Genomic DNA, 22,216 nt, shown 5'->3' with positions numbered 1-22,216 from the left:
CCCCCTCCACCCCAGCCGTCTGTTTATTTTGTCAGTCCCTTCGTCTGTGTCTGTGTATTCATTAGAAAACTGTTTACAACCCCAGCTCTAGGTTGCCTCTTTTTCTGTTTTTCAGCGTAGTCTGGCGATGACGGTCCCTGTTTCCGGACTGATTGACACCCTCTATAATTAAAACAACAAAAACAAATACAATGTGTCTTTATTTATAGATACATTTATTTTATGTTTCCTATTTTCTGTTATTTTCTGTTATCTTATGCCACTGTACTAGAGTTTAAACAAGCGCCCCTAACTGATAACTGCTTCAGCTTTTAGATGAGATTTACAGTCCATGATATTACTGATTATAAGGTTTTGTAGCCTAATCTCACAAAATATCTTTTAGTCTGCTATTAAAAAGCTTAGTTTAATTCGTCTTTTTAAATATGTTTAGCAGCCTACATGATGCCTATACACAAAAAACTGTCATTTCTTATATTTGTAAGCAGGCAAAACAAAACAAGAAAATCCCTTTATGCCCACATTACTACCAGACTGTAACAACGTAACGGTGTGAGCTCAAATATATTTATTATGAACACAAAACAAGTACAACTACCAACATTCACAATGTTAATGATAGAGAATTTAAAAACGGTGTTAAAGTGTGGACAGAGGGGATTTTTTTTCTTTCTTCTTCTTTGCCCTCTCTTTGTTGGCTGCCACATGTATGTAGAACACATGCTGGTGTTTTAGGTTTAATTATGTTTTAAGCAAATTCTGGCTATTGTTTTTTTTGTTTTACAAACCGACAAAGTCTGGGGAATTTTCAGCCCTTCTCTCTGTCCTGTGCCCTTGGTCAAAGCTCCACACCCAATCCCCCCCACCAACACACACACACACACACACACACCAGCTGTCGGAATCCTTCCCCTCTCTAGATTGAGACCAACTGATACAGCTGTTAACATGTACTGGTGAAACACTAAATCCTTTCTGTCTCTCTCTCTCTCTCTTGGCTTGTCTTTTTTTTTTTAAACTTTTTTTCTGGGTCCAAGACAACCAGCATAGAGACCTCCTCACGTTATCAGCCATTCTGGCCTAGTGGATATTTCAAAAATCTCTAGTTGTGTTTATGTGTGAAATGAAATGTAAAACTTGAAAGTGGCAGTGATACGTGGGTGAGACTCTAAAGCAAAATAAATGGAATATTTTGCCAACAATTATTTCTTACAGCGCTTTGTCTTTAATCTTTAGGTCCCCATTTTTACTACATTTATCTGTTTTTGCCATACCGATCTCAGCTGAGGCTAATATTGCACTCCTTTATTGTCTTGGTGATGCCTATTTATCAACTCATCTGCATTTTCTTTCACCAGAAGGTTCCCCGTCTATCATCCTCTTGTACAAGGAAGATGTCCAGCGGTTACATGAAGCAGACAACTATTATTAACTATTATTTCTGGTCTATTTTTAATTTTTATTATTTTTTTTAAAGTTATCAACTCAATCCCATCTTGTCCCGTCCAGATTTAACAGCTAGATGTCACATCCACTTGTTGAGATTTCTGTTTGGAGCTCTAGGACGACTTTTCTCCCAATCGTATTAGTCTGTTAAAACCCTGTTTACATCTGCACCTCACCTCTCTACACACCACACTCTCTGTCTTCTCTTTTTCTTATTCGCTACAAGCCTCTCATCTGCCCCACAACGGTCTCCATCCTACTTTACTCTGCTTACCTCCGCCCACTTCTTCTGTCCTCCTGTCTGCTTCACCACAGACACCTCACCTATCCCTCTAGGATTTTTGTTTGGATTTATACCCCACTGCTCAAATCGTTTTCATTCCTTCATTGTCCTTTTATCCTCATATTCAGGGCCACGCAGACAGATATTGCCTAAAATAAAATTGTAGTATGAGTTGTTTACAGCATTTTGGGCTGACTTCTTGGTAATCTTCAGTTTGTAATTGTTGTGTATAAATGAGTCTTAACAGATGGGACTGGGCTTACCCAATTCGTTACACCCAAAATAGAAGGACAAATGCAGTATAACATGATATACAGTACACGGTATGTCTCTATGCTCATCTGGAGCATTCCCTTCTAAGTTGGAGCTCTGGATCTTGTTCCCTGCGTGTCACACTTAATGTGTCCGGTCCAAGCAGCCCAGTATTGAACTCCCTCTCCATTAGGGGAAACGGAAAGCTACTCAGCACTTAATCATTCTCTGAAATAAAAGAAAGAAGTAAGACAGGCAATAACATGCAGCTGTAACACTTAGCTAAAGTAAAGGAGAAATCCACAGGCTCAGTAACCAAGATTTATCATATTGTGTCTGACTCAAAGCCACATTAACCACATGAAGGAAAAGGCTTTTATCCGTCAGCTGAAAAGGATTATATTGGAAGATGTTTTAGTTAAATAAAAACTGACCTCTATTCTAGACTTCATGTTTCTTTTGGGAACTCTGTGAACTATTGATCTACTGTGACTGCTTGCTGCAGCAGTTACTTAACTCACATGAGCAGCTTTGCATGAATGACTCATCAGAAACACCTGATCCTGCCCTACTGTATGTTACCTGACATCAAGCATGAGGCAGCTTTTCGTTTAAATGCCTTTTGTAAAGCTCCTAATGCCTAAAGGATTTAAAGGTTGACCTCAGAGAAATTCACAGAGTGCCTTGTACTAGTTTCCTCTATAAATGACAAAGTAGCAGACTAGTTCTGATACATTTAAAACCACCACTGTGATATTATTGGACTGGATGCTTTAACATGTCTGGAACATTTCCATTGTGTCTCTTACGAATGTCTTCATTCACAAAAGAAACAAAACAAAGAACTTTATTAATCCCATAAGGGAAATTAAATGTTTCCAATGAACTCTTTCTGTCTACTTCAAGTCCACTTGGTCAAGATTGTCTTCTTTTAGGGATTACCAATGCAAATACAGACTGGATTGTAAGTGACTCAAAGTTTTATGAGTGTAATAGAATTATTTCCTTTTTTAAAGATACATTTTTGGGGCTTTTCCCTTTATTAAAGTGATAGTGGGTTAACACGCAGCAAACGGCCACAGGTTGGATTCGAACCCCGGGCCGCTGCAGGACTCAGCCAACATGGGGCGATATCTCTTACTGGGTGAGCTAGAGGCCGCCCCTAATAGAATAATCTACAGGGAAATTCAACAGCACAAAAATATGTTAAAGTTTGGCAGAAATATTTTCTCATATGGTGTCCAGTATCTAAAAGCTGAATAAATTTTTATTAGATGCTATGCTGCCACCTATTGTTTATAAATAGGTAGAACAATTCCTTACAACAAAGAAACCAGTATGTTCTCAGGATTTTGAATAACAGATTAGAATGAAATAAAAAGGCAAATATATTTTTCAAATTGGTCACCCCAGTGTTTTACATGACAGTGTATCTTATCTGCAATACTAACAGCTGATGACTCATTACCAGGAACTTATTTTTGTACTAGTACCTTTTATCAAAAGTCAGTACATAACCTTAAATCATCTGCCAAGATATGTCCACATGCTCAATATCATATAGTACATATAGAAATAGACATATTTCTTTAACTTCTTCCAATACATTTAGTAATTTGGTGCGATTAAAATAAAAGTCATCTTGAGAAATAAACAGGAGGCAAACCTATCGCACTTTGTTTTATTGATGCGTTTCCATGACCACAGCTGACAATACAGTTGACTTGGAGGCAATGACAAAGCAGATTAAAAGTTTGTCTGTGGTGTCCGCTCTCAGTCATAATATAGTTACAAGCGACTGAGCATGAAGAAAACAATAAGGTACACAGGCATATTTACAAGCATTCCTTCCGTGACTTAGCCCCGACACTCGCACAACACTAGAAGACAATAGATCTTAATTTTATTTTTTATATGTCATCCATTAATCCACCATTACTGTGATCCATTTAATATGACCGTACAATTTGAAAGTACTAATCCAGTAAGAGTGAGGTTACGAAAGGAATGGAGGAATTTATGTTTAATACTAATAATTATAAAAACAATTCAGTCTAAAACTCCTTTAAGCTTAACAGGGGACTGCAATCAGTGGCATGTATAGAGTGGAACAATGTGTTTTCAGTTGATATCAATATGATGGAAGAGAAGGGAACAGGAAAGGAGGGTGGACAAGAACATTTGGTCTCCTTTTCTTTCTTTTCCAACTTTCTCTTTCAGCATTCCACTTTGTGAAAAAAGGCAGAGGCAAAGTAGAGAGCAAGAGAGGGCTGGCTAGAAAGTACACAGTCCCCCCCCCCCCCCCCCCCCCCCCCCCCCCCCCCCCCCCCCCGTGCTCTCTAGCCAGCTCATATTTGTCCATGTTATACACTCTTCTCTTGGACCGGTCCAAACTCCGCCACCATTTATTTGGAGAGATTCTTCATCCTCTGATCTAACGTAGCAAAGTTCTCTTCTACAGTCACCAGGTTTTCCTTCATTGTCTGTTGGACCTGGGGTGGGGGGGGTGGGGGAAATAGAGATTTAAAAACTAAATACAAAAGGCAGCATTTCAAGAGGAAGTTAGAGAAAACAAGCATAAATGGGGGGTGAGAATCTGGTTACAATGCAAAAAGAAATAAATCAATTTCAAAATCAACAAAACATTTGAAGACATCACTTTGGGGTCTGGGTATTAAATTAAAGACCTACTGGTCGCTTAAATGTTAAGCAACCAGTTAAAACAAATAGTCAATGAATTATTGAGTTGATCGACAAAAAAGAGATCATTTTAAATGCAATATCTTTCAGTTTTAAGTCTTGGTTGGACAAAACAGCAACAATTTGAAAATGCTATTGTATTCTCTCTAAAACAGAGACATTGTTAAAATGTCATGGACTAAACTACACAATTTAAAAATAATCAACAGGTTAACTGATAATCAAAATAATTTTTAGCTGATACAATTTCCATTTACATAACTTTCATTAACGTGTATGGTAAATTGAACAGAGTTGAAAGGAATATTTACTGAAAGTGCTACTGAAAGACAACATCGGACCTTTTTCACAGCAGACATTTTTGACTTGTCTTGTGAGGAAAAGCTGAAATTGATAACCTTAACAATGGCTCAATTCCATCAAGTGTCCCAGTAAGCTGTTTCAGTGAGTCAGCGTGTATAATACCAGGGCCTCTTCTAAGTGGAATGCAGCCATCATTAATGGTTTTGAATACACCTGTGCTTTTCCTACTATGACAGGTTAACGTGTCGGCCGTGAAAAAGGTCTATCAGGTCATGTTGTTGCATGAGTCTATAAAATAACTGCTCGCTTTCTGGGAAAGTAACGCAAGACTTCACTTCAGAACGCAATCCATGTAAGTTAATAAAAAGTTCAAGCAACTTTTCTGACTTCAGACAACTTAAATTTCAAAAAAAGAAAAAAAAGAAATCGCCAAAAAAAGAGAATCTTGACCAAGCACTGATTGGTCCATCCAACCAGAAGCCTGGAACGGAGTAGCCTTGAGTATTGACTGAGGCTTTAGAGAGCTGCACTTTGTTTAATTCTTACTTTTGGGCAAGAACACACAGGTCTTCACAAAACATCTTTAGTTCCTTTGGCCTAGTCCAAATCAGTTGAGTTAAAAAAAAAAAAAAATCAAAAACGCAAGAACCGCACAAGAACATTCACTCTGCTTATTGGTCAGATGTGTCCGGGGGCGGGAACAAGAAAGTTAATCCAGGAAGAAGGTCCTGTGTTCTAGACTAGTGCATATTTCTTGCATCTCCATGGTCAAACCAGCTCATTCCATTTAAATAATCAAACATTGTTTTGCGAGTAATGTTACTATTTCTGCTCTGGCCACCGAGACTTCCCTCTCCTCTGCCGGCGTCTGTCTCCATCTTAATCGACGCCTGGTTTGACCACGGAGATGCGAGTGGCCCAAAGTCTATTTCTGTGGGAGAAACACAGCAAGCTGCTACAGTTTGCATGTCCTGCCGCATCGCAGATCGCAAAGCACACCTGACTACGGGAGCCATTTAGCTCAGACAGAGTACACAGTTGGAGGTCGGATCACGTTCTCACCACAAACAAACCGCTCCAGAATTTGATTGAACCGCTTTTGGTGCGCATCCGAGTGTGACTGCAGCATTCTCACATGCCCAAATAAACTGCACCAAGAGGGAAAACAACCTAGTACAATGCAACAGAACTAAATGAGGCTGGTGCAAAAGCCCCCTAAATAGTTTTTAAGGACAGGTTGTTGTTTTTTTACACACTTATTCCTTCCAGATACGAGTTAACTGCCAAGTGGTTGAGCTTGTCAAGTTTTTAATGAATGCAACATTTTCAATCTGTGAAAAAGCTTCTGTAGACAAGAAGCTAGAACAAAGTTTCACTAGGATTCTACCTTGACAGAAGCAGTTCAGTTGTTTGAAAGAAAGGATTCCTTCATATAACTGAATAGCAACTGATTCATTGTTTGACACCGTTTGTGTGGACCCAGCAGTGGGACGGGCATTCTACTGGCCTGATTAAGTGCAGTGGTCCTATGGTTGTAACAGCATTGAACACGGTTGAGGTTAAGTTCCACACTCCTGCAGTGTTAGAATTGATTTATGTTGTCCCACTTGTTCCATGGATCTTTAACGTCCTACCTGTGTTAGCAGAGTGTTATTGTCCTTCAGAGAGTTGTTGATCATCTGCTGAGTGGTGTCCAGGTGGGTCAGCAGCTGGCCAAACTGCATGGCTGTGAGCCGGTGGGGTTGGAGGAAATTAAATCATGAGGCAAGAGAAGAGAGAGAGAGAGACAGAAGAAGAAATCAGATGTAGTATTAGTTCCCTAATTTGTAATTTTTTTATTTTTTATAAACAGGCTTATAGTCTTTGCCTTCAGCCAAAGTGAAGGGGAGTAAAGACAAATGTAATCGGAAGCTAAAAAAATAACTGCTTGTGAGAATATTTTAGTTGTTTGCCTTCGTCAGTAAAGAAAGATCAGGAGAGAACAATAAAACTGGTGTAGCTAAACCCCACCGAGCTAAGAACCCTTTCACTGCTGCAGACTGTGACAGATTGGTGCAAAGAGTCGAGATGATAAATGACCTCTTTCAGCTCGCACTAATTATTTATCAATATAATCTATTAATGCCAAGGTTCTTCTTTCATGTGCTAAATAATAAAAAGATGATAATGTGATATAATATTATGCATCTATTTCTCCCTGAGGGGCTGTTTAACAGTATTGCTAGATTTAGTCTAATTCTATTACCATTCGGAGTCTCCCTTTCAGTGATTTCCTGCCCTTTGTTATAATAGGATGGCATGGTTTAGGCTAATTCCATTATGCAGTTGAATCCCATTTTCGCTCAGTTTTCCTCCTTTGTCTCTCACTCAGACCTTCCCATTGCAAATGCATATCTTTCAGGCCAAGTCTTCCCAGCACAGATGCCGCCTGAAACGTGATCCGGGTTCACACCCTGTTATGTTCTGTAGCTACATTCTACATATTTTGAATTTTTAATGACACTCCCTACCCCCCACTAACCTACATACATCCTCTCCTTGAACTCTCATGGGTGACTTATCAAGGTTCTTCTCCCCTCACATATAAGAATAGAACATAAATTATCAAAGTTTTCATTTTTATGATCCTTACTTGGGTGAAATCTGGCCCTAGAGCAATATTATTAAAATATTTGCAATATGAAACAATTACTGAACACCACCACATGTGTAAAATATCGTAGAGGATAGTATGTTGTAAGTGGGTAGAGTGAAGAATTATTGTCCCATTGCTTAGAGAGTTATGTGAGGACAGGAAGTTTATCCTGGGCAACCACCTCGCAAACCAGTTAACGTTCCCGTGTGTTACCTTGCTCATGCAACTCCTTGACAGCGACAAGCCTCTGCACCACCTGAGGTACAGAAGTGGACACGGCATCCCACTTCTGCACCACGTCATAAAGCTGCGACACCTGGCAGGGAAACACATACAGGCACATTAGTACCAAGATAACAACACCTATATTCAAACTTGACTTTGCGGTACTGTGGAACCAAATGCTAAAAATGCGGCCTGAGATTTGGCCTTTCCAATTCCCACTCTACTTTATGGCTACAGACAGAGTCAGGTGAATGTGGGTGCAATGACTTTATTATACATAACCTCACATTAAAGCATGCTTTTGTTCTTTAATTCTCTCTTACTCACAAGTACATTGAATAGGAAACAGTGCATTACAGTCTCAAAGCATCAAACAGCAATGTACCATGTACACTGTACATACAGTAATAACAGTTGTTCACTGATATAATTAACATGCCCTGCCCTCTACTGGCCTTTTAAGCTTACAGCAATTTAGAACAGTCGATGCCGAAGACATGACAACAAACAAAAAACGAAAAATGTTGCCCGGAAATCATGCGGTTTTCACAGCTGAAACTAACATGAAAACCTAAAGAAAGTTTATTTCATTACCGATTAAAAATTTCCAAACCAAAAAAAAAAAAAAAATCAGAAAGCCTGGTGATAAAATATTTGTTTGGCTCTGACAGCTTACAGGCTGTGCCAGCTGTTTGTTGAAGACAGCCCTTTAAAACGTAGAGCACTAGACAACTTCCTGATAAAAGCTCAACTCTTATGATTGTAGGAATCTTCCAGCTGAGTTTTCCCATCTTAAAGTGCTTTGTAACTTTGTGTAAAAGCGGAGGAGATAATTACAGCACTATGTTTGCACTAATGGATGTGCAAGGATTACAAACCTTATTCTGTGTCTCAGCGTCCTCAATCGCTGCCTTGTGTTTAGCAATCTCATTCATCTTCCCGAGGACACTCTAAATGGGAGAGAGACAAACGGTAATTTGTTCATTTTGTGCGAGTGATATTGTTTCAGAGGCATTCAGATTCATAAAAAAAAAAACAGACAAGCAATTATTACAATGATGATAATACTGTCGCAAATTGACAGTTTCTCATGGTGGGAAACACGACAAGTTACTCAACCGTAACGCAATTTGAAATTTTTAAAAGTAATTGTTTTGTTTCTTTCAAAAAGCAACTCAAAAAAGTAAAAAGCACATTTTGAATATTTGATTTATAACATGGTGTAAAAATTGGCAAAATAAATAGCAAACGATACATGTTTGGTTATTCGGCTTTGGCCAAGAATTTCCTTTGTGTGCCTCCCTAGATTATAATCAAACTTTAATTGAATATTTATAATAAAAACATGCATTTCCCTAGTCTGACAAACCAGACCCACATCAAGATGTTGGGTCTGGGAACTCATCGTTTGCAGGGCTCAATCAGAGGGGCGGGCAGCAGCCATCTTTTTTAACACAGCAGGGGAATCACGCAGAACCGTCACAACTCTGCCATCCTTATGTTAAGCCCGCCCACCGACTCTATACACAATGTGATTGGCCTGACCAGAATTTTTTTTTTCAGCCTGCAAGCCAACAAGAGTTGCTAGATTGACCCTGGCTGTAAATTACATTTGCTGCCACTAGGGTGTGTCTAGATTTCTGGGGTACCATTTTCTCCTAACCCTGTGCTTTATGCTGTGAATGGTTTAGTTACCTGCAGTCTGGCCTCGACTTGATCCAGAGTAGCGGAGTCCAGTGCGCTGACCCTCGCCTGCAGGAGCTCTATGGTGGCCTGATTCAAACAAGCACACACGCACAAATTATGTATACGTTTGAGCACAAAACCTGTTGTGTTCTTGCTGTTACTGCTGAACAGCAACAATAACCAAATGTGGAGGAACTGATGTCATTCATTTTTGAAGATTGACCCAGTTCTCTGGCTGCACATCAGACACACAGAGTTATGAATACAGACACAGTCTCCATACAGTGTGTTCCGAAAGATGTAGTTGACTTCTTACCATCAAACTGGCTCCTTGTACGCCAGCACTCAGAGGTCCCTGCAACATAAACACAAAGGGAGAAAATTAATCATAACAAGAAGCAATGAAGCTACCCTGGTAATTTACACAAATTAGAGGAAAGATTTTCTTTCAGTTTTAGTCAGTGGATGGTTACACAGTAAAGTAGCGTGAAACGTCTACTGGTGTGAGAGTGAAACAGAAAAGGAGATGTACCAAATTAGTGTGAAGTGAGAGAGAGTGAGAGAGAGAGCGAGAGAGAGAGCAAGAGAGAGAGAGAGAGAGAGAGTGAGAGCCAGTGTGTACCTGCTTGTCTGATCCTGAGCCAACAGCCATCTCAAGCTCAGCTAGACGCTTCTCCAGTTCCGCGATCTACAGGGACAGAACAAGGAAACACTTGGCTGGCTGTGACAACAGCATCCCACAAGACGCAGACACACAAACCCACACGCACATACCTTCCTGCCTTTTGTCCCCTTTATTCGCCAGCAAATATTCTGACATTTCTCTCATGAGAATGAAAACAAAATCCCGTCTAGCAGATCAACATTTGCTCATTAACCAAATGCATTCATCCCAGACACTTGACTCTGCCTCCCCTCCCACTTTACCTTGGCAGACTCATTGAATTTTTCCTGCTCTGGTCTGCTGTGCAGCTCGTAGAGTACTACTCCATCTGGGCCCTTAGCCAATGCCGCCGGTTTGCCGTCTCCTGCAGCGCTGCCACGGCTGCCCTTGACTACTTCCAGCTGGGTGAGCAGACGCCTGGGGGAAGGAGGGAAAAGAGACAAAGGGATTATGTGTTCAATATTGTTATCCGCTCCAAGCGTTGCTGTGCCCCCCCCTCCCTTGCTACCAAGCTTTGTTGTAAACTACAAGGTCAAGGTGAGCTTGGATCTTTATAGAGCGGTTTATCACTTGTGTCACTTGTCTCCTTCCTTATTTGTCTTCAGTTTAGAGTTGGGGTGTGACATTTCACCACAGTATGCTTTATTATCTCTTTTAATCCCTACTCCTCCTACAGGTTGTATTTCCCTACCTCAATCATCTGTCCATCAGTTCTTGTGCTCCCCAGGTAATGCTAAGCTGAGATCAGTGGGGTTTCTAGTGGCAATTAATACCAGCTGTCCTACGTTGCCCTTGTTACTCTCCCACTCCTTATATTTAGGTTAACGTATGCTCTGTGAAATCAATTCCCCTGCTCTTCCCTCAAACCGTCTATCATCGATTTCCCTTTATATCTTCAAGTTACCCTTTTTCCTCTACCTCTTTCCATTCCATTCCCTGCCTACTACCTCATCACTTTGCCAAGGTCTGAGAGGTTGAAGCGTCAGATCTCAGATTCCAGATGGTTGTCCTCTTTATTGTCTTGTCACCCTCCCCATCGGCTCACCTGGCCAGCGCTCCATCTGGGTCAGCCAGGTTGATGTGTGCGTGTGGTCCCAGCAGCGAGTCGAGATGGGCAGAAACCAGCTGTTGTTTGAGCTGGGCGGCCTGCTGGGCTAGTACCACCGGGGTCAGGCGCTCCTCTGCATTGCTGTCCTTTGTGGTAGCCTGGAAGCAGAGAGACACCGTAATTGAGTAACTGAGTTCTACACAACAGTGACAGTTGTTTTTTTAACAACAATACAGAGGGTGGGCGCTTGGATAGCTCAGTTGGTAGAGTGCGCCTGTATATAGAGGTTTACTCCTTGACGCGGCAGGCTTGTGTTCGACTCTGACCTGAGGCCCGTCGCTGCATGTCATTAAAATTAAAAAAATGCCAATTAAAAAAGCAATAATTTCAGAGTGTACAGAGCCAACATATTTTCACGTGGAAATCGGTAAACTATGTGTTCCTTTCAACCAAAACCAGAGTTGTGATGGATGGAAAAGAAGAAAGACCACCCAAAACGGCTTTTCGTAGTTTATTTGTTTCTGTCAAATGCAGTGTATTTTACAATGGTAAAACTACGGTTTATTTACACGGAGTCTGGTGGGTTTAGCAAATGCAATTTCGTGGATGTTTTTATGTTTAAAAAAACTCTTTAACAGAAAAGTCAACCTCCTTAAAAATCCTTTCCATAACGTCAGACACTTGAAATAATACCCTGAGCCTGTTAGTGGCAAAATCAGCACTTTTGGGAAGGTAAATACAAGCTGGAAAATTGCCCTATTAACTTACATTGTAGGTTGTTTTGCAACTGCAGCGATCTTGCTTAATACTGGACAAATTTCAAAGATTGTTGTTCCCATCAGTCACTTATATACAATAACATGGGAAAATAGGGTCCAGGTTGAAAAAAAAAAGTAGTTACCCTTTAAATGTTGGCGTTAGCAAAGCACAGTTCATGACATGATCTATAGTTGTCGGGCATTTCTTTATTTCTCAGTTAATCTGGTCTAAGTAAATTTCAGTATGTTCTTCTCACTATGCATGCAGCATTTGACTTTTTGCTTCACTACATTTACCCTAATGAATGGACACATGAGGAAGTCAATTGCTCCAAGGGGATCTTTTACAAGTTTACAGTTAGTGACTGTAGCAGAGAAGCAGCTTGTTCCCCACAGCCAGGCTGCATATTAAGCCAGCATGACCTGCATGAGCTAAAAACCACGGAATATATAACAAAAACGTTTCCATTCACAGGTTGAAAAGGGTGTGGGACCCATAGAGCAGCAAACCCTGCTCTGTGTGTAACCAAGTTAATGGCACCCAAGGTTTAATTAGTTTCTGTGTTGAGGGGTCTTTGTAAGTCTAGTTTTAATCAACTCATTTTCAGGGTTAACTCAAGGCTTCGTTGCGCACACCATAAAAAGGGCAGGTGTCTTGTGCAATAGTAAGAACAATATTCCACCTCTGAAATATTTCTAACTAAAAGGTTGCACTCCACGGAATAAATACATGACGATGTTGTCAAGAAGCAGAGTGGAGGAAAGTTCTTCTGCAAAAGGCATCTGAATTTGTGTGCATGCAGCAAGATAAAGAATGGATAATCACTGTGTACCGTCCTATTGGCAAGGGAGAGGTGTGCTTGAGTGTGTGTGTGTGTCTCGCTGTTAATTCACCTGGATGGCATCCACCTCCTGAGTGAGTTCCTGGATCTCGTTCACCAGGCGCTGGTACTTCTGCTGGGGCGTCTCCTTCACTCCACAGCCCTCACCAAGCTAAACAAAGATGAAAACGCAGACATTTTATAAATATATGAGAACAAAACAACAACAAAGTGAGTCTAGTACAGAGAGAGCAGACTTGACTTTATCAGAAAACACATGCCTAATGGTGTTGTTACCCTAAGAAGGAAGAAATTTCTACAAGAGTGTTATTGAATTCCTGCTGAACAAAATGTAGTACTCACGATTTCAAATTCTCCTGACTCATAGCCCACTCTTCTGCTTCTACTGATTCTGTCTGAGAAGTCTATGAAAAGGGGGAAAATTGGTTGTGAAAAAATAATAATAATACATTAAAAAAGGAAACGAAAGAGCTGTTTGGTTGTCTTTTTTGAAGCCCAATCGGACCCAGAACCAGGTTTTGGGGTTTGAAATCAACATAATGGTGTACCTGTTTTGTTTGACCTGTAACAGTAGAGCAACATCTTAAGCAACAGCACTAACACATTTTTTACTGTTAAATTTAAGTATGTATGTATTAATGATCATTTATCTTTATCATGTAGATGTCTTTATCCGTAAAAAGTAAATATTGTATTTTATAAAGGCTTATCTTAAAAGATGACATTGTTTTTTTTATACTTTTTGGTGATTACTGGTCAAGAGACTGAACTGTGATTGTACATCAGGAGGACACTGGAAACAATCTCAGAAACCTCCCTGCTAAAGCAAATACAATTTTTAACAGTTATTATTACACAGCTATACTTATAATCCACTAAGAACTGACCAAGCCCCTTGGTGTTGACATGCTTGTCTTTGAACTTGTCATAGGCTGCGTTGGGGTTGACCACAATCCTCTCCACGCTGTCACTGCAGAGCTCCTCCTGTCATTGAAACACCAGGAAATAAAGTCAGATGAACATAAAAACAATCTTAAAAGAGCATGTTAGACTAGACAGACAGCAAAGACTTAAAAGTGAGCCTTGGCTTACTGATCCAGCAAGCCAAAAGTCTCAAAGACCAAGGTAGACTTGAAATATGTTGACAGGAGATCTAAAAGAGATTTATATGATTGATCATCCCCCCAAATATGATTTAACAGAATGTGAAAAAACAATGAATTATGAGGTCAACTTAACAAGTGTGTTATTGCTTATAAAGGTTAGATACCCTCAGGATTAAAAGCCATTGTAGCCATGAATTATGAAAATTTACAAGAGCTTCACAGCCATGATTTGGGGCAGTCCAGAACCACATCATATGAACACAATTTGGAGTTCCAGCAGGCAAGAGACAAAATGTGCAAAATTAGCTATGTATATGTATATCACAGCCATAGCTTTACCTGAGCCTGAGTGTAGACTCTTAAGACCATCTTTTAAAAAGGTTTAACTTTTATAAAAATGTGTCATTTGGGTGGTATAAGTCTACTATGGTAGAAATCAATGTTACATGAATGAAAAGCTTGAAGCAGCAAACGCTTTCTTTTCTAAAGGACGATTCTTTGATTAGTGATTCTGGGAGCACAAAAAAAGTGTGCATGATTTGATCAAATATCATTATGATGAACTATAGGCTACGTGTACGATTAAAACACCACTGGCACATACAGCTAGATGACATGAGTTTGGGCTCACAACAGATTTGGATTTTTTTTTTTTTTTTAAGAAAGACCAACAAAACACACAACACAAGACAAGTTACACAGATGTAGGGGGGAGGAGGAGGAAGAGTGAGGAGGAGAGTTAGTCAGGCTCTTACCAGCTCCTTGGGTTTCCAAAGAGAGTTAGAGAAAGTAACGGAAGAGCAGAGGGAGAGAAAAAAGTAGGAGAAAGAGAGAGAGAGAGAGAGAGAGAGACACAACACAGATTAATGTGGTTATCACATGCCATGCACACAACAGGAACAGTTGGCCAAGGTCGGGGAGAGATAAGAAAGAAAGCAGTGTTCTGAGGGTTTCTGCTAAAAACCCCTGGAGACACAGACTGCTGCTTATGATGTGTCCAGTTCTTTCTCTCCTTCCCGATTCAGGGTGGTAAGATGGTCCATTAACACCAGCAAGTTACTTTCTCCTTTGATAGCATATTGCAGTTTATAATGCAGTGTGACCATATGCTCTCTTGGACAGCATTGTAGGTCTCACAACATTATTCTATGGATGCAGGGGATTGGTGTTCTCAGAACGAAGGGAAACGGGTGGTTTAAGGGTGCTTAAAAGAAATCAAGGAACTTAAAAGGCCCAAATGCATTCTCTTACAGAAATTGCAATCTATCCTAGATTATTCATTGGGCAAGATATTTCTTATTAAGATGCTGTTCACCCTAAATTTCTTTGCTGGACTAAACCAAAGCTGTTAATAAACTATATGCAAGTTAAGGCCCCTATACGCTGTCAAAGACTAACGTAATGATATCTGCGATCATCAATTCAAGATGCAAGTCTTATATCACACTGCAAGACATGTCCCTCGATGGCAGATTTAGAGCATTAGTAACCAAAGAGAGTTTTTGTCTAAGGTCTGAAATTGTGCAAAATTTGGGACCAAATTCTCAATATGACATTTGCTAAGATCAACATCTAAAAAACAACCTATGAGAATAAGGCATTAAACTAGTGATCCAATTCCTTTTGTGAAGTAGCACGGAGGTAATAAAAGTGAGCTTGCTGCCTGCTGTGACTGTATAAAACATTTTAAGGTAGACCGCTTAGTAAGGTACTTATTAAGTATGGTCAGTGTAGATACCAATCCATACCTACGCATACCTAAATAGAATTATCTAGAATACACTGGTCAACACAACGTACTTGGATAAAATAGCCATATACAAAAAAAAAAAACAGGTAAAATGAGTTTGTGGAACTTTGGCAAAGATGGGCATCTTTTGAAACATAGACGTGCCAGCATCACTGCCAAATATGATTTTTTTGTTTGGCTGCATTTTTAAAACACGAGAGCGCAGCAGATGGATTGCGCAAGTTAATGCATGTTTTTGATTGCATTTTTTTTTTAATTAACGCTATGATTCACCAGGGATTGATCAGACAGTCTCAAATTTGATAACGTACAGCCCAGCACAAATTTTATAATATCATATCCTTTATATCCAAGCCTGACATGCAATGAACCTTCAATATGTTATCACACAGTGTATAGGGGGCTTTAAGATGTCCAGTTAGTGAAAATAGTTTGTTTAGGCAGGAAGCAACTGTTAGAACATGATGAGGAATTTTCTCAAACAAAGAGACATACACTTGTCTAATTAAAGTACTTCTGAAGACCCATCATCATCATTTGCTTGAAAGAGTTCAAATGAGCAACACACAAAAGGAGGAAAAGAATTGATTTCTTGCACTTCAAAACTGAAATTGATAAAGCACAAAAAGAGTCACTCCATTGAATCATTTTTCATTTGATCCCAATCAAAAGAGCTAGCAAAAAATGAATATGAGATTAAAAAACATGCATATAAAGCATGGCATTAAGCTCACAGAGTAAAATGGAGCCAGTCTTACTTGGATAAACTAGGGTCCCAGGAGGGGTGGGGGAAGAGTCAAAACAAGGGCAAGGGTATGAGAAGAACGAATGTGGAAACATAGAAGGGATAATGCCAATTAGGATTCACTGAGCTGGTCAGTAAACTGTTTAGACGTGTTTAATAGCCAATGCCAATGCCACTATAACTCTGCCCAAAGATTACAGTTGGATGGATGCTTTAACAAATATTGCCTACTATTATTCTTAATATGTGCAATACAAAAGGTAATTTTTGCATTTTCAATGAAACATTAACAATATATATGTTTCAGAACCATATGCTTTGCATAGAAATGTGAAATTATGTATTAAGCATACATAAAGGAAAGAGGTGGTCATAGGTGTCACCTTACAAGTTTTCGTGAATAAAACCTATTTGCATGAACCAGTTATTAAGGACAGCACAAATGCAGTAACAGATTAATTAACAGTAAACCAAGTAGTGGCGTGGTTAGGTGTTTCATCGTTGCAGGGTTATTGCACACTTATCAGAATGAAGAAATCTAAGATTTCTCCTTTGTATAAAGTCTGGCAATGCGAGGCTATATAAAGTGAAACACCTGTTATCTTAAAATGCGAATCTGATATTGCTATCTGCAAACTGACAGTATTGACCAGCAAACGTCAACTTACCGACTCAAACTGAGCCTGGTCATCTTCCGGAAGGTCACCGGTCTCGTACACGTCCGGCTCATTAAAGGCCTAATAAAATAATGAGGTAAACAATATATTAACATGTCAGATATCCCGTTTATTATGATTACCCTGGCCAACGCCCCGGCCCATTCAACAACACGTATTCGCTAGCCATTGCTCCAGCTATGTTACAATACTTCAACATTAACTGAAAACTTAGCAACTGAGAATCTACAATTACTAACACTAGTTGTAAAGTAATAGCAAACAATAAGCAGAAGACAGCGTAAACAGCAGGGATGTTAGTTCACTTAACGTTAGCTGGAGGTTGGAGCTACTGTTAGCAATGTAGCTAGCTAGCTAACTTGTCTGCTAACATTGGCCACTTACAATTCCTGGTAAGTTTGCGTATTTAGGATCAGCCATTTTCAGCGGGAAGTAAAGACGAGACCAGCAAATCACGCTAGAAAATAACAACTGTTGCTTTATACGTGTAAATGATCGATGAACCGAATTAAATTGTAACAAAAGCTAACGATAGGTGAGCCAGCAATCTCTCAGCCGGTGGAGGCTTCCAGGCTGATGTAGTCACTTGCGTGATATGACAGCGTGTACGTTAGGTTTAATGCAGGCGCAGGCGAAGGGGCGGTGATGTGTCCACTAAAACGATGGGAAAGAATTCAACGGCCTACCAAAACCAACAAAACAAGCACTCCCGACAAAGGCGGGTGTGTTTACGCATGCGCTCAGTTCGACCAATACTAGCTAACCTTTTCTGTTGTTTAGCATTGTTATAGTGGATGTATCCATCAAATACAGTTTGCTGTTGAACTTATAATATTTAACTACTAATTTGTTTCAAGAACAGCAGGATTCTGTCTTTATTTAAAAAATAAAATAAAACAAGTTTTTCAATTGCAGCGGAGTCGTCACACGGTGGCGCTAAAGGTACGAGTAAACAACTCAATCAATGGCACAAAGACAGTCGATTGAGAAGATGTTTCACTCTGTCAGAAACAATAATCTCCCTTATCTAAAGTGGTTGTTAAGTAGACTATTCCAGTAAATGCACAAATGAATAAGGCTATATAAACATATGACAAGATACTTCTCTATGTTTATTGTTTGAGTTAACAAATCACTGTGCTTCAATGTTGTACATGCCTACTTTTTTATTTACCACGGCACATAAAGCAGGCGTTTTGGAGGCGATATTGGAGAAGTAACAATTAGGCCTATAGGCTATTGAACGTCGTTTTTTCATGATAAAAAATGCACTCACTTTAAAACTATTTAAATATTTCATTATAGTATTCTATGTCACATGCTATAAAGAACATCTTAGAAGCTATATATGAAATATTTGTCCAGGATTCATTATCACAGTGGGCTATTACAAGCAAAATGGCACAGTTCAGGGATTGGCTTTTCATATTACATATAAAGAAAAGTCTTATTATTATATTATAATTAGCCTAAATAAGTGTATGTTCTAGTAATGCATGTTTGTTTTCATATTATCACCTGTCACACTCCTTATTTAACATCTGGCTTCTAGATGCAGTATATAGTACAAGTGGCACCCTTAGTGTTAGCTACCTACATGATTGGCCTAGATGACTAAGCTTCATCTGCAGGCCCAAGCTACAGCACAAGACACACAGCTGCTTATGGTTTTGTCATCCAGTGCACAATGGCAAATAACATTTAGGCTACTAGGCAGAGATGGTAGCCTATAAATCAATAGAGTTGGTTTATCCAACTTTTTTGGGGCTTGACCACATAGGGACTCAAAGCAAGGATATTTAAGCTGCTTCAACCGTTCTTTATTGTAATCTGACTCTCTCTCTCAAATCTTCAAACTTGATGGAAATACAGTGCCTTTAAACCTGGCCAACACCTGTGTGTGCGAGATGAAAAGAAGTCCTCTCTGGCAAACCAGGATTGCCATGACGACCAGTCTGGTGCAGACCTAGAAAAAGAAGATGCTCTCCTCAAAAAAACAACTGGGTACAGAGAATGTCTCACCAGCTGCAAAAAGCAACCCCATCACGTTTGTGTGCAAATTGCTCCACCTGAAAGTGAACTTTTCTGTCGAGGCCAGTGTGGTTGTAGTTGCGTGAATAAGAGGCAGAGTTACAGCTCCTCTCTCTCCCTGCTCCTTGGTCCCTCTGCTCAGTGGTGCTGATGAGAAAGGGTTTGAGTCGCTCCTCTACCACGCCCCGCCCCCAGCGAGAAAGCAGGGATGACAGTGATGCAAGCGCATCCAGACGCTGCCGACCGGACCAGTTTGGAATATACTCCCCATTTACAACTCTCTATCTGTTCTCCACCGCTCAACTGCGCCCGAGTTGGACTAGAGAGCATTTAATACAAAAAACTCTCTCAAACAGCTTTTGCTTTAGATTTCTTTTATAAATTCGAATATAGTCTCTCCCAAAACTCGTAGTTGACCATTCTTCCAAATGCTTCGCCTGCCAGTCTCGCTTTTCATGTGGGGTTAGCCGGTGGTTCCAGCCTGCGTCCAGGTGGGGTACGGGAAAAGGTCGCACAGGGAATATTGTATCCTTAATTTAGATAAGGAATTTTGTATCATTTGGAAGCACGTCCACTATTTTTTCGCTCCCCTCACAATGGCTGATGCTAACGCAGAATGCAATATCAAGGTTTTGTGTCGATTTCGTCCTCTGAATAAGTCCGAGATCATCCGCGGAGATAAGTTCATACCAATATTTCAAGGAGAAGACACTGTCATTCTTGGGGTAAGTTATCTCTAACGTTCCTTTTTGTCACCTTTCCATGCAGTCCGTGTGCTACCGCTAGGGCTTACACTTTTCATCTCGCACACACATCTGATAGCTGTTGGCCAGGCTTAAAGGCTTCTGACAGGGATCAAACTAAGTATAGCCCCTATCAATATTCTGATCAGCATGTTGCATCATTTAGGTGTGCGTTGCTGCCATTAAAGAGCAGTAAGGTAGGCTAAGGCTTGCACAAAAAAGCAAATTGATGAATAGCCTCTCTTGTCATGTCTTCAGAGGATTTTCCTATATCACCCCTTTCTTGTGGTAATTAAGCCCAAGACCAACACACTTCACAAGAATGAGCTTTGTCAGTGTTGTGAAGAAGTTAAAACTCATCATTTTCTGAAAATCCATCTCGACCCCACCTCTGTGATCCCACAGTGCTTAATTATTTGCTTCTTCTGTGGTATTGACCAGCTGGATTTTGGTTTTCTGTCTCAGAAAATCATGCAGGATTAATGTATTGATTGATTTTTTTGCATACTGCAGTTAGCCTTGAATGCGTGTTGCCGCAAATTTAACAGGAGTCATAATTATGCTCTGTAGGTTGTCCTTTCCAGTGAATGTATTTGAATAGCAGCTGATGATTACTGTCAATGCTTTCAAGCAGCACATGGAAAGGAACCAAGCTATGTAACATGTCCATATGCATACCAGAGGCTGACATTCACAGTGGGAGATTAAGAGTGTTCTAAATGCAAATGATCCCGTTGTTTAGATGTTAAGCACATCTGGGCCAAGTCTAACCCACACACACACACACACACACACACACACACACACACACACACACACACACACACACACACACACACACACACACACACACACACACACACACACACACTGAAATGCAAAAAAGCATTGTTAATGTAGATATCCCTTCAACACTGTCTTGTTGGTTGTTGGAGCAGCAGGATGACTTCCTTCAAGCAAACTGAATGCTCATTATCCCATTATTCCAATGCTATTTGGGAATGGCAGGTTGTCATAATAACAGCTTGAAATTACTCATTCCTGCATCAATCTCGGTAACAGTATTTAAATGTATTCAGGGTGTGTTTGAAGGCAGCAGAAGAATTAAAAATGAATTCACTTTTCCTTTCGTGTAGATTATAGGGTTATTTGAACCATCTCAGTATCTTGAATCGCTGTCTTTAAATGATTTATTTGATGTCAGTTCATCTGTTACATTCAGGCTGTAGTGTGTTTTTCAAAATAATTGCATACTTCAAATTTAGTGTGCAAATGATGAGTGTTGGAAACAGTTTGTGCTGAAATGAAGTGAGATTATGTTACCCAATTACATTATGTTGAACACTATAGGCACATGCTTAAACCAAAGTAACATAACATGAAGTTGTTTTTACTATACCTTAAACAAAATGTAACCATACCTTAAAGAAAAGGGCACTTTAATTGCAATTTGCTCCTTTCTGCAACACACTTGCTCCTAGACACTAAACACTGTTTCATACATAAGACACTTAGTTCAAAAACGAAATCTCAGGGTACCATTGTGAGAACACATCTATTCAAAATACAACATTTATTAATAATTGAAAAGAGGTAGACACACACCTGAAAAGACTTACTTACAAAACTGAACACCAATCAGCCAGCTACAAAAAGGCCTCAGTTAAACCATTTGGAGAACTTTGCAAGCATGGAATCAGGGAGAGCTAGAGGCAGAGGAAGAGGAAGACAGAGAGAGAGAGAGGAGGATGTGGTCAAAGAGGCCATGCAAGGACCAATATTTTGGATGACATAAGAGCAACTTTCTTGGACCATGTCATAAACCATGGCCTGACTATGATGGAAGCTGGCCAAAAGGGCAAGTCCCGGGGCAGCGCGGGGGAAATATCCCATTGCATGCTGCCATAAGTCTTAGAGGGCTATTGCACCAACATGCCAAACTGGGTCCCTATAATGCGCAACACATAATCCCATTTCTAGATGCACTTCATGGTGCAGTTGTACAGGATGGACCAGAGCAGCCCAGGTTCGTTTTTGTCTGGGATGATGTTAGTTGTCATTGGGCTGCTCTGGTCCAGAACTGGTTCACCAACCATGATCAATTTAAAGTTGTGTATTTGCCCCCTTAAACGCCATTTCTAAATCCTATAGAGGATTTTTTTGCGCTTGGAGATGGCGTGTATATGACCGCATACCACATGCTCGTGGGCCTCTTCTGCAGGCAATGGAACAGGCATGCAGAGACATTACAGTTTTTTCTGAATGCTTAAGCGCTAATCGTGATTCTTGTAGCACAATTTCTAAAACTATTAATACGTATAG

General features: G+C 40.0%; 2 protein-coding genes and 1 long non-coding RNA gene across 8 annotated transcripts in view; 2 read left to right on the top strand and 1 right to left on the bottom strand.

Annotated features, from left to right (window-relative positions):
* LOC117943944 overlaps positions 1 to 15,305 on the top strand; it is an 18,985-nt gene extending 3,680 nt beyond the window's left edge. Inside the window, exons 2-3 of the long non-coding RNA XR_004656463.1 lie at positions 6,221 to 6,226; positions 15,294 to 15,305. This is a non-coding gene — a long non-coding RNA (uncharacterized LOC117943944). The remainder of the gene's footprint in view (positions 1 to 6,220; positions 6,227 to 15,293) is intronic.
* dctn2 (dynactin 2 (p50)) lies at positions 3,648 to 17,773 on the bottom strand. 3 transcript variants are annotated; one of them, XM_034870387.1, is made up of 15 exons: positions 17,505 to 17,773; positions 17,112 to 17,180; positions 16,457 to 16,465; positions 13,730 to 13,826; positions 13,185 to 13,246; positions 12,895 to 12,993; positions 11,240 to 11,400; positions 10,458 to 10,611; positions 10,153 to 10,218; positions 9,847 to 9,885; positions 9,540 to 9,617; positions 8,723 to 8,794; positions 7,833 to 7,935; positions 6,619 to 6,710; positions 3,648 to 4,473 (listed from the first exon to the last, which is right to left on the bottom strand). In XM_034870387.1, the coding sequence occupies exons 1-15, from the start codon at positions 17,538 to 17,540 to the stop codon at positions 4,387 to 4,389; spliced, it is 1,224 nt and encodes a 407-aa protein (XP_034726278.1). In that variant the 5' UTR covers positions 17,541 to 17,773; the 3' UTR covers positions 3,648 to 4,386. The 3 variants fall into 3 exon arrangements, with proteins under 3 accessions (XP_034726278.1, XP_034726279.1, XP_034726280.1); XM_034870388.1 differs by lacking the exon at positions 16,457 to 16,465 and adding an exon at positions 14,704 to 14,709; XM_034870389.1 differs by lacking the exon at positions 16,457 to 16,465.
* A 1,568-nt stretch (positions 17,774 to 19,341) lies between these two features.
* Positions 19,342 to 22,216, top strand: part of kif5ab (kinesin family member 5A, b) — a 78,523-nt gene continuing 75,648 nt past the window's right edge. For 3 of the 4 annotated variants that reach the window (XR_004656182.1, XM_034868206.1, XM_034868207.1), the window contains exon 1: positions 19,748 to 19,876. Coding sequence is in view for 3 of the 4 variants with exons in the window: in XM_034868206.1 (XP_034724097.1) it covers positions 19,748 to 19,876 (129 nt within the window). In the remaining variant the exon portion in view is untranslated. Of the gene's footprint in view, positions 19,877 to 22,216 lie in introns of all 4 variants that reach the window. The other variant, XM_034868205.1, reaches the window with a different exon arrangement.

The sequence above is a fragment of the Etheostoma cragini genome, chromosome 4, assembly GCF_013103735.1.
Source record: "Etheostoma cragini isolate CJK2018 chromosome 4, CSU_Ecrag_1.0, whole genome shotgun sequence".
Lineage (NCBI taxonomy): Eukaryota > Metazoa > Chordata > Actinopteri > Perciformes > Percidae > Etheostoma > Etheostoma cragini.
This window is presented reverse-complemented; position numbering and strand designations above follow the sequence as displayed.